General features: G+C 44.2%; 1 protein-coding gene across 1 annotated transcript in view; it reads left to right on the plus strand.

Annotated features, from left to right (window-relative positions):
* Window positions 1-605: 605 nt before the first annotated feature.
* The window catches only part of LOC124803140 (translation initiation factor IF-2-like), a 94,627-nt gene continuing 82,197 nt past the window's right edge, over window positions 606-13,035 (plus strand). Inside the window, exon 1 of the mRNA XM_047264320.1 lies at window positions 606-753. Within this exon, the coding sequence (XP_047120276.1) occupies window positions 606-753 (148 nt within the window). The remainder of the gene's footprint in view (window positions 754-13,035) is intronic.

Raw genomic sequence — 13,035 nt, forward strand, 5'->3', positions numbered from 1 at the left:
ACTTCAGTTACACCTGTAATGGTCTTACACGTACAGTAGCAGCCCGGGCACGGGAAATGTAAGAGAGACAAAATGCATTTGCTTTGCAGGCATATGGCGCTAAATTCGCTCGCGCCAATTTACACTGAACGGCGACGGTAAAAAATAACGAGACGGAAAGAGAGGAAAAACTTCCCAGTGCGCGTACGTTTGCAAAAGCAGCGTTATAGAAAAGCGCGCGCGTGTGGCACAACGAGCGACCGACGCAGCCCGAGTGTTTTTTTGGCGTCGCGGCGCGGCGCGGCGCGGCGCGGCAGGAGCGGGCGGCCAGGCGGCGGCGGCGGGGGCGGCGGGGGTGGCGGCAACAGCAGGTACCTTGCGGCGGGAGTCGCGGCCAGCCGGCCCCGGGTTTTTGTGCGCAAGTTGCCGGCGAGCGAGCGAGAGAGAGAGAGAGAGAGAGAGAGAGAGGGAGGGTGTGCTCGGGGGAGCGCCAGACAGGGACGGAACGCGGCGCAGCGCAAAGCCCCTTGAACCAGACCTAACTCCGGCGGCCGGGCTGGGGGTGGCGGCGGAAGCGGGGGCGGCGGAGGCGAGGGGCCGCGCCGTGCGGCAGCGGCAGGGCCGATATGAAAGAGGAGAGCGGCGTCGTGGCGCGGACTTTTGGAGCGGCGCCCTCCGCCCCCGCCGCCACCCTCACCCTCCCCTTCCTCCAGCCGGGGCAGGGCCGGCAGACACAGCGGCCTGGACGCTGGGGAGAGGCGCTGCGGCCGGCCGGTACGCTCTGGTGCGCTGTCCGAAACACCGCGCAGCGCAGCGCCGGCCAGGGCAGGGCGTGGCCCCTCTAGCGCTGCGGAGGCGCCCACGCACAGCCAGGCCAGGTGTCCGCTGCGCTGCGAGGCTCCACGCACCGAGAAAAGGGACCCCACTTCGCAATTTCCTACGCGTCTAGACTGACTCGCGTGAACAGACATTCCCACTGTGTTGTGGTCCGAAGAATGGTTCGATGCAATTCTCCGCACTAGTCTCTCCTGCGCAAGCCTCTTCAGTTTCACCTCAACCAGCGTGTCGTTATAATTAAAATGCAGCTACTCACGGAGGTCGAATATGAGATGTAGGTATCGTATGACAGCGAAGCTTGGTAGGTATTCTAATACGTTAATGCGGAAGCGATTTAGGCTGGAAAAAATTTAGTTCCAATTTTGGCCACGAGGTCCAAATCAAGCGTTGTGACTGCAAGGCAGCCAGTTAGAAATGTTTCCATATGTAATGGATTGGGAACGGGACGCGGCCAGAAAATCTCAAACAAGTGAGAAACGCTTAACGTTTATTTTATTATTAACCGCCACACAGTCCGCCCCCGGTAGCTGAGTGGTCAGTGCGACAGAATGTCAATACTAATGGCCCGGGTTCGATTCCCGGCTGCGTCGGAGATTTTCTCCGCTCAGGGACTGCGTGTTGTGTTGTCCTACTCATCATCATTTCATCCCCATCGACACAAAAGTCGCCGAAGTGCCGTCAAATCGAAAGACTTGCACTCGGCGAAAGGTCTACTCGACGGGAGGCCCTAGTCACGCGACCTTATTACCGCCACATACACAATTTGGTCAGTATGAGCACCAGAGATATCGACGAGACGCTGCATCCGAAAAATGAGTTGATCAACAGTTATCGCAGGAGCCCCATTGGAATCTGAGCGACGTGTTCCTTTATACTGGCCTCTAGATAAGACAGAGTCCGAACGTGTCCACGGTAAACGCGTTTTTTTAGATATGCCAAAATTCACATAGTTCAGATCAGGTGATCTCGCAGACCATGGATCTGGAAAACCTCCGGAGACAACACGTTTATGGAGGATTGCATTAAGCAGATCTTTCAATGAGCGAGCGACATGAAGACAGCGATTTCTACGCAGTTGATCTCTTCCAAAGCAGGAATCACATAATGTACAAGAAAGTCTCGATAACACGCATACGTCACAGTACACCTGACAGATTCTGTTGGTGTATTGTCCTCCAGGAAGAACGGGCCGAGAACAGAAGTGCCTTTGAGTCCACAACACACAGTCACATACGGGGAGTGCAATCGCTCTACATGCACAACATGCGGTTTAACAGTGCCTAAAATTCCGCAGTTCTGTGTTTTCACAGCTACTTGCAGTGTAAAATGTGCCTCGTCACTCCACAGAATATTACCCGGCCACATGTGATTAACTTCGAGAAGTGCCAGAAACTGAAGAGTAAATTCAGAACGTAACTGCGAATCATGAAGTGTCAGTTCCTACACCGTCTCGATCTTGTACTGAATAAATAAACTGAAAAACTTTCTTTGCTGTTGACCATTGTGAGGTAAAGGGAGAGTTATGGCGCCCTGGAAATATTGTATGTTCTGAGTTGGGGCGGCCGCTCCTCTAGCTGGGGCCCGGCAGCAAACACATGGTGCCATACGTTAGCCGTACGAGAGGGCTATCCACAGCGTATGGTCCAGCCGCATAGAAGGTGATAAGGACTGTGCTTTGTGTCGATGAAGGAGATGTCTATGACGGCAGTGCCAAAGATGGCGGACTTTGTGAAACCTTAATGGCAGACATTTCACAGTCCGTATAGAAATGAACAGTAGCCAGATGAATCATGACACCTCAAAAAGAAACATGTACGTTACTATTATTTGCACGCCGATTCTATTGGTGTAATCAGATTATCAATATCTCTATTAGTTTAAAGTTTAGTATCTGACGGTAAATTATATTAGTAACATCCAGTAACGAATTTCCAAAATTCAAACGCTTCATCCGATTTCGTCGATCCTTGTGTCTTTTGAAAGCTATTAGTGTAAACCTAAAATGGTATAAATTACATGTATGTAACTTGAATAGTACATGAGTTATTGGAGGTCAAAGTGGCCTATTACTATCGATGGCGTCAGGCCATAAGTACCCCACAGCTACACGAAAAAACGGTAGCAGTATGCTTATAAATATATTTATTCATCTATGTCTTTGTATCCGATATATGCAATTCATGAAGAAATTGGTCAAATAATTATTGTGTTATAGAAAGTACAGAGACATTAAGCTACTGTCCTACCTTTTGTTCTATTCCTTTGATATATGTTTATTTAATTTGTTTATGTATTTAACAATGTGCGTTGGAGCGTGTTTATGGTCCAGCAGTAGGAATATTTATATAATTTCAAGTTATTTAAATGTAAATCCAGTATTTCGAATGTGTTTCATTATGTTTGTGTGGGTGCGTTGGCATGAGGACATGGCGCGAGCGCTCTAGCCAGTCACACCGCTCGTGAATGGGGAGACTGGATGGAAGCGAGTTCGGGTGAAGAGTTCTGGGGAGTACGGGACACGACACGGAAAGTGCTGGACGGCGCGGCGAACGCGCGGTCGCGTGAGAGACTTGGAGTGTGGAGCGGTTTGCGCGTGGTCGCGAGAGATAGAAATATTTCGTAGTACTGACTTGTGCACTTGTATGATTTCCGTGGCTTCTACAGTGAAGACGTAGTGTGCGTTCAGAAGTGAATATCTCGCGAGCTATCTTGTTGTTCATACCTAATTACGTGCAGTAGGAATCTATTGTTTCCCTGTTATTCAACTTATATTTTATTTAATTGCTGGACCATCGACACCAATAAGTGTTTTGCAGAAATATACCGCATTCTCAAAAGTACTTCTACGATTGTACTCATCACTTAAAGTCGTTAAGATAGTACCTGCAGATTTTATTTAATTGCAATCTTTCTTTTATAAATTTATATGTTGAGAGGCACCCACATGCCTTGCTCATACTGTGGCATCAAGCAGTCAGGCCTGCAAGATGAGTGGTCTGCCAAGCGAGTGGATTCATTCTTATTTATCGAGTAACATGAACTCTCGTACTCACAACTAAGTTACAAGTTATCCTCCTCTATGAATAATACGCAACGGAAACTCACATCTGACTATCAGTAATTTACAGAACTCTGACTGTTCACTACGCACTGGCAATACCACATTTTCCTTTTTTTTATTATTTAACGGCTTTTATCAACACGTGGCCATCGCACTGAATATGAATGGCGCACACATTATAAATTCTGGTTATCATGACAACATACAGTTCGAAGGAAAAGGCCACCAATCTTTTTATTTTCACTATCTTATTTATTCCGATAAATTCTATAACCTAAACACAAAAATTCTATAACCTACAACAATAACACATGAGAAATTCCGCCCAGTGGGCATGGCTTTACATTGGTGATTCTCTATCTTATAGTCGCGTAATTATTTGACGCTACAGTGCACTTTCTGGATAGGATGGTGGATCTTTTATTATATCTCACACTTCGACTCTCACAATTATCATCTCGAAACTTTCCTCCAGACCGAGCGGTACAAAAGGAACACGCATAACCCACTACCTCTGAAACTACCATGCTACTCTCCCATGCAAACCACACATACTTAAATTACATGACATACACCACACTACAACATGAAATACAACACAGGGAATAGTCACAACATTATCACTTTCAGCTTTCCCACTTCATGTAGTATTTATCCCAGTTTCACACGACACTGCCCCACCTCGTAATTCTACTTTCCTACTATGAACTCTGGAGATACATGCACGTCTTCCTGTGCAATGCAAGCCAAGTGGCGTTGCTGGATTGACGGCTGACTCACCTTGCTTCTCTCTCAGAGTATTAGAGTTTGAATCAAGCGTCACACGGAAACATATCACGAAAAGTAATACTAAGATCATATTCATCACACACACGAGTCCTCAACTGATACCATGGACGAGTACTTCTCTTTATCCTTTGTCTCATACACAGATTGAGACTCACACAGTACTCACCACGTGGAAGTACTCGCCTCTAATTTCAAGTCCTGCACAAGCTATTTCTTAAATATTTCAACTTATAGTACACACGCTAGTAATTCAGCTTAACTTAAGCACACGGAAGTGTTTCAACTTATTGCTACACGTGGTTTCATTGTGACCGTTGGTCACTTCTGAAGATTACTACGATCCCATTAATATTACCTGCCTGACATTTAATTCTCCCCACAAAAGTTCCTGAAATAGAGAAATTATTATTTCAAACTACTCTTAAATATTCCACATGCATACCATGTCTCCACTCTTTTGCCTTTACGGATCACACCTAAGACAGGTCTTGACAGCACAAGATCCAGCGGCAGAGTGCTGAAACATGGCCGTTCTTCAGGTCCTCTCGCACCTCTGTCGAAGTGGGGGAAGCACCTTGCTACCATATTGGTCAGCCACATTTCAGGCGCTCAAAGCTCAGGTAAATTTCATCTCTTTGTTCCCACCAAAGGTGGCCAAAGGATCGTCTCAAAGATGATCATATATTCACATTCACTATCTGCGGTTAGCAGACGACCATACCATCATTCATTTCACAGATCTCACCAAACTGGATGTAGGGATTTATTTTGAGGGAGTGCACATGTGATAAATTAAATAAATAAATTGTCATTCTTTCCCACACTGGTATCCGGCTTCGCTGTATTAATTTAAATTGAGTTATTTTACAAATAAATGTGTTGTTCTGACAAAAATAATGAAGTATGTTGTACCTATTTTCAATGTCGGGCGGTACTGTACCCTTTCAATGTTACTTTCATAATTCGCAATTGATGAGTGACAGAAACCTTCCACCATTCGATTCATGTGTATACTACGTATCCCAGCCCCTAGACAACGAAACCAACCAAAACTTTTAATATTTCAACGTTGAGTCGGAGGATACGTAGTTGAGGGCCACACTGTCAGCATTCATTCATTGTTTTGAAAGCCCGCACCATGGGATGTACAATTCTCGTAACACTGCACGAGCACTGGCAGCACAGGGGTAGGCGTTGGTTGGTCACTTACAGCAACAGCATCCTAGTCAGTAACTTACACCCGGATACGACGCTTTCGACTTCCAGCTGCCACAGCAAGCACACCCGTGTTTTCCAGTTTCATTATCATCTTCTTTAAACCATTTAACGACGTCAGGCATCTCCTCAGACCTTTCAGTCAGCGATGCTCTCTGAATGCAACACTGTAATTGTTACCCTTCAGCCGGCCGTTGTGGCCGAGCGATTCTAGGCGCTTCAGTCCGGAACCGCGCGACCACTACGGTCGCAGGTTCTAATCCTGCCTCGGGCATGGATGTGTGTGATGTCCTTAGGATAGTTAGGTTTAAGTAGTTCTAAGTTCTAGGGGACTGATGACCTCAGATGTTAAGTCCCATAGTGTTCAGAGCCATTTTGTTGCCCTTCAAATAAATCAGTTTCACTAACAGCGCATTGTACCTCTTCTCGATAGCCATAGTGTTCACTCACTTTATGGCTTGTCAGATGACAACGTGGATTTCTTACCATTGTACAAATAATCTACAGCGTCAGAATTGCACCTGGTGGCCACAGCCGGAACTAAGTTGTTTTCCAGCAGGAGTTCCTATACCATTCCCCCCCCCCCCCCCCACTTGCTTTCCTTCCAGAACCCCACCCCTCTCCCACTACCAAGCTGACGAATCCTTAATGTCTCAAATTGTGTCCTTATCAGTCGATCCCTTGCTATGATCAGTTGGTGACCCAATTCTATATCAACACCTATTTTGATTCTTTGGACACCCAGAAGTTTACATTTTAATTCTACCAGGATTTGGAATTATCTCTCACATTGTATGTCAAGAAAGAGGAAAAATTGAATCATTTTGGCTGCATGGGTCTCAATTCACTGCTTTCACGTTAGTTATTCGATCTATACATCTTATCTTTAGCGTTCAACTGTATCGTCTATGCGTCCGTCTCCTCCGTGTAAGCTTTCGGGACGCGTATTTGCGCTTAAGCGTGGGATACGCGCTGCACGCCTCGCTGCATCTACCCATATGCACCTTCTGCTGAGCGGTCTCTTCTCTCTCGGTTGAGGGACAGCCTTCACTCTGGAAGAGGTTTCGAATGAGCTATCCAGGTACCGACTCCAAAAGGCCTATCCAGTGAAGTTCGGAAGGCTGGAGACAGGCATAAGCTCTTAAGATAAGAAATTTCGTACTATGTTTTTAAGTTGTGCAACGGCCTTGCCGTAGCGAATACACCGGTTCCCGTGAGATCACCGAAGTTAAGAGCTGTCGGGCGTGGCCGGCCCTTGGATGGGTGACCATCCAGCCGCCATGCGCTGTTGCCATTCTTCGGGATGCACTCAGCCTCGTGATGCAAGTTGAGGAGCTACTCGACCGAATAGTAGCGGTCAAAGAAAACAATCATAACGACCTGGAGAGCGGTGTGCTGTCCACACGCCCCTCCTATCCGCATCCTCAACTGAGGATGACACGGCGGTCGGATGGTCCCGATGGGCTACTTGTGGCCTGAAGACGGAGTGCTTTTTTTTAAGTTGTGCCATAAGTCGGTTTTTTAGTTTAAGCTATACATTTACGTCTTCAGGTCCACTGCCTTGTCAGTCGGACGGTGAGGGGTGGAGGATTCAGGCGGCACCAGTATCGCTTTACTCTCTTCCATTCGTGGTTTACACGCGGAAAGAACGTCTTATGGTACCTCTCGGTATACGCCTCAATTTCTCTGATTATGCTGTCGTGGTCATAATACCGCGTGCCTGCCAAGTCTCTTCGCAGGAGCGAGCCTTGTGTGTCTCCCCTTGCAGGGCGCATAAAGGTTGGCAGCACATTCGAGTCTCGTCTGCACGTGTTCCGTGGACCTCCAGTGGTAGGGTGTAGGGCTGTTCACAAAACATTAATACATCGATATATTTTTCAAAAATATCGTTATGTGTAGGCGACATCTTGCCTCACAATTTATCCATATCAAAATGGCAATATCGAGTGCTGGTATTTTTAATTTATATTAAACTTTTTTCGCAATTTTCGGTAGATATTTGAAGTTGTTCTTTTGAAATTGTAGTAGAACGTAATATTACTTTTACTGTGTGAAGGCGTCTTACTAATTTTTGAGCTTTCGTCACGTCCAGTCCCTTTTTTTTATTGAATATATATATATATACGGACGTGACGAAAGCTCAAAAATTAGTAAGACGCCTTCACACAGTAAAAGTAATACTATGTTCTACTAAAATTTCAAAAGAACAACTTCAAATATCTATATATATGACACAAAAAAAGATGTCCGACTGCACTGTCGGTGGGGGGGCATGTGAATGGAATAACAAGATTCCCGATGTGGAGAAATCACGCACTAACTGCTTTATCTTCAAAACAAAATCATGAACAAAAATCGAAATGACAAGACTGGTGTTTACAGTTGGCTGAGCCACTACAGCTGCTAGGTCGCTGCCACTGGCAGAAATTAAAAAATAGGGAAGTCGACACGCAACGTTCCGGACAAATACGATATGTGACGAAACCGAACGGCAGACCCATCAGACATCTTTTGTTGTGCCATTTAGCCATTTACATGCAGTTACCATTCTGTGGTTATCGCCAAGCGTGAAGTGCGTTGTTTTCCTTTCAATTCTTGCTCTAAGGGGGTACAGCCAGGGTACTAGTCTATTCATAAGCAGAATGTCTAATATTAAATCAATACTCAAATACAGTAATGACGTAGTGTTGCCACACACGCAGAGCCTGTTATGACGCGAGCTGTGACATTCATTGGCGCCTCTTCTGTTAGCGACATCTCGTGACATGGCCTGTAGTATAATAACAGAGCCGGAGCTGCGGTAGTACCTAGCTTGCGCTTGTATGTGATGGAGACACTTAACAGTTATAATGTCATCTCTCTTGAACGCCTATGTGCTACTTACGAAAATTTTGTAAGGCCTGCGTGTTATAGGCACCTATTGTTTGCCTTGATGTTGTAACCTGTATGTGTCCTAAGATCCGATGATGGCGGCTTTAGTTTCGCAGAAACCGGAAATCATGGAATAAAAAGTATTCCTGAGATCTTTGCTACCAGTTTATTATTTTACAAGGAAAAGAAGTGAATCAAATCGTTTGAGATGTGGTGCTCTAGAAAGATATTGGAAAATTAGGTGGACTGATTAGATAAGAAATGAGAAATATCTCCGCAGAAGAGGGAAGGATAGGATTATGTGGAAAACATTGACGAGAGGAAGAGGATAATGGGACATATGCTAAGGCATCAAGGAATAACCTCCATGGTAGATGTAAAAGCTGTAGGGGAAGAGCTTGGAATATTAGAGATTACAATGTAGCCAACAAATAACTCAGGAAATTCGGTGCAAATGTTACTATGAAATGAAGAGGTTGGGACAAGAGACGAATTCATGGGTTGGCGCATCAAACCAGTCAGAAGATAGATGACTCAAAATAAAGAAAAAAAACCAGATAAACAGATTAACGAATTGTAAAACAGAACTGATCAGTCCATTCAGTTGTGATCACAGTTTTGTTTTTGGTCGAACTGAACCTAATAAGAACTTAACCTAATAAGAAAGAAAATATGTCGAACTAATTTATGGCAGAGACACACACAGTTCCCGCACAACCCACTCACCCCATCCGTTGCTCCCGCACGGCATTTAAATTCACAGGACGCGTGTGAAACGTATCTGGGAGTAAGGAATGGGAGGCTTACGAATACTGCCGATTCGGCCCGAGCCGAACACGAACTGAATGTGAAAACGAAAACATGGCGAGTGACAAAATGTATTCGGCATTCCATCCCACTGGTTACTTGGACCGCTGAGAATAAGAAATTCGAAAACTAGCAAGTTGTCACGAATTGCGTGAAGGGAAGAACGAAACGTTCCAAAAACTCCCAGTCCTCTGTGGGTAACGAACTGGAAGAATGAGAAAACTACTGTCTTGACCCAAACTGGGATCGAACTTCATGCGGGCAAGAAAACACGTGAGTAACGAAACGTTTCAGGCAGTACAGAAACATTTCAGGTTGAAACGTACTTCTACATTCTTAGCATATTCGTTACTCAGTAACGAATCCTTACAATATCCAATAGCTCTATCCATGAAACGTGTCACTTCCTGCGAGCAAGGAAAGTAAGTTCATTTATGGTACACTTATACTGTGCACCCATTTAGTGCGCAGTAAATTACAGTTAAAAAAACAAATAACTTTCTTCGCAATAGTCTACTGTTCATTGTCACGTAACGATTACGAACTTTTCTCAGTCCTTCGCATTCTACACGGCTCTATCGCAAACAACTGGCAGTAGAGAACAAAGTTACTGACGAAAGTCAAAATCGTCGAGAGAAGTGCCAATTGCTGCATTTATTTACTATACAAACAAGATAAACCTGCATACCTACGAAAATTCAAGATGCCCGGTTAACTTTTGAAAATGACACGCTTGGTCTACATAGAATCCACCTTTAAATCGTATTCAAACTATTTCAGCCATAAATAAATTTATAGCGTGGCACAGAGAGGTTGCTAAAACGGATTCAAACCACACACTTTTTTCAGTTGGAGGTCACCTTTGCGGGCGGACGCGTTGTCCTGTCTCACTTACTTTTTCATTCAGTTCACATAGAAGGTTTGCGTAGTTGCAAGCAGTTATTGTGCTTCCTTTTGCAATGCAGCCAATAAGAACTATCTCTTTTGCAATCATGAGAACACCGCCCATCAGGTTTCCAAACAGACGAAAACAACTTTACCAATAATGACTTCTAGATCACTTGAGGATGTTTCAAATTTGATATTATTATACGAAACATTTTTCGTGTATTGCGATCATCGAAACTTAGAACTTCCGAATGATAAAAGTCTAATGTTAATAAATAGTTAACCCCATAGAGTACCGTGATGTCAGTTCATGATTCGGTATAGGATTTATGTACATAGGTGGAACTGGAAGAGCACCGACAAAATTTTGTAGGCTGTTGAGAGATACTTTCTGAGTATTGCGGTACTAAGTTCGCTACCTCGTTAGAGTAACTGCATGTCAATTTATTTCTTAACATCATATATATTTGTATTCGTACTGCTCTGGAAATATCTGCGTAGCAGTGCAAATGGCGACGGTCTGTGCTGTGTGACTCGTTCGGAAACGAACCTGTTTCAGACACTCGAGGTCTTGCTGTTGAAAATAGTGATGCCGACTTTATTCTTCCCTCCTCAAGCTACCGTTCAATACTGTTCTTCTCTGTCTCGGGTTTGTTTCTTCCTGCACGGTTAGTTGTACGTTAAGATTGATAAACCTCAGTATGGATAGATTCGGTGATGTTCGTCTCCTGTATGGGTTCATCGAGGGCAACCGAAGTCGAGAAGGTATTTTCACAGAAACAAAGGTAATTGGGGGTAACAAACTGAATGAATCAAAACTGCGTAATTACACTCTAACGAGCCGCCGAAGATGGACTGGTCTCTTATACTACAATACTAAGAAAATATCGCTGATCAGCTTCCGAAAATTTGTCAGTGGAGTTCGGGTTCATCCTGTAGTGACGCTGAACTTTATTTCTGAAGTTTTACGTTTGGTTCCGATGACGTCAATAGCTGAAAAGTGGTACGCGAAACAGTACAACAAAAGAAAAATTCATTATTAACACGGACTCTTATAAGGAATTTAATTATTTCATTGAGAAATCAATTTCGTCTGTTTTAGTGCGGTGTTGTCGACTTCTTCCCAGTGTTTTCATTACCGTTTCGTTTCTGTTGTGATGAACTAACGTTGAAACGTTCCATTGTCTCACCTTCGGTCGTCGTTTCGTCGTGCCGAGTCTCACCCGAGGCTGCGGTCTGAAACCACGCACTGTCGGCGCACTAGACAAATTACTGGTTCACTAGGAAGGGGTTATTGGCGGAAATGAATCAGTTTTCTGCTCTGTGACACTTACAAAATACTCTTAATGTGAGGTGACAGTCTCATTTTGACCAATTAGATAAAGTTAAACTTGCAATTTCTCCAAAATCAGCGATTAATGCTCTGTAGGTATCTAACGGTATTCAAAAAAATCTCGAGATTCGACGCTGGACAGGAAAACGTAAGAATTGTGATCAAAACTTCCACTGAGTAATTTTACTGGAAACAAAGTAATAAGCTTACATTTAATTTCATTTAATCTCCTTCAATTGTTCTTGACTAACAAAGGCCTTATCCCAACACGGAGTCCATGACTGGAAGCAATCTTAGAGGGCTTCTTTTGGAAGCGTGTTCAGTTGCTCTGTCGTGGACCATTCGATGTCAGAAATGGTGTCAAAATGTTTTCCTTTAAGCACGGTTTTAATTTTTGGATAGATCCGGAAGTCGCATGGTGCTAAATCTGGTAAGACGGATGTGGACAACAGGGACACGTTTTCCGGCGAAGAACTCATGAATCAAAAATGAGATATGATACGGCGCATTGTTGTGATGAAAAAGAGAGCCATTGGCCCATTTTTGTGGTCTCTTACTTCGTACATTGTTTAGCCGCCGTTGCAGTTCGACCTTGCAAATTTCGTTGTCCTTGGAGCGGACGCCGATCGCACATACCCTCAGTATTGAAAAAAAAAAGAAAAAAAATAATCAGCATGACTTTGATATTCGATTTTGATTGATGTGTATTTTTAGACGAGGAGATTAGCTGGTTTTCCACTGGGAACTCTGCATTTAGTTCTCAGGGTCATACCGATAGACCCAAGTTTCATCTCCAGTTACAATTTTGGATTTGAATGAAGACGATCCTTCAACTCCAGGCAGACTGACCCATGATTATCCGTCTGTTCGTTACTGAGAAGTCTGGGAACAAATTTTGGACGCACCTATCTAATTTGCAAAATAACGGTTACAATGCTTTACATGGATCCGTACGAAGTGCTACGTTCTTCGCTCAGCTTATGGGTAGTTATTCGTCCGTTTGAACGAACAAAGTTTCCTCACTTTATGCACGTTTTCTTCTGTTTTCCAGTTAATCAACGTCCCGAACATCGCTCATCTTCTACCGACTCATTTCCGCTTTTGAATCGCACGTATCACTTGTTAACACTCTTCCGAGTTACAGCATTATCGCCATACACCAATTTCAACATTTCATGATTTTCCTTGGCACTTTTTTGCGACTTGAAACGAGCCTTAATGTTCAGGGTTTGTTTGAAAGCCATGACGAGTGACT

The sequence above is a fragment of the Schistocerca piceifrons genome, chromosome 6 (genome assembly GCF_021461385.2).
Source record: "Schistocerca piceifrons isolate TAMUIC-IGC-003096 chromosome 6, iqSchPice1.1, whole genome shotgun sequence".
NCBI lineage: Eukaryota > Metazoa > Arthropoda > Insecta > Orthoptera > Acrididae > Schistocerca > Schistocerca piceifrons.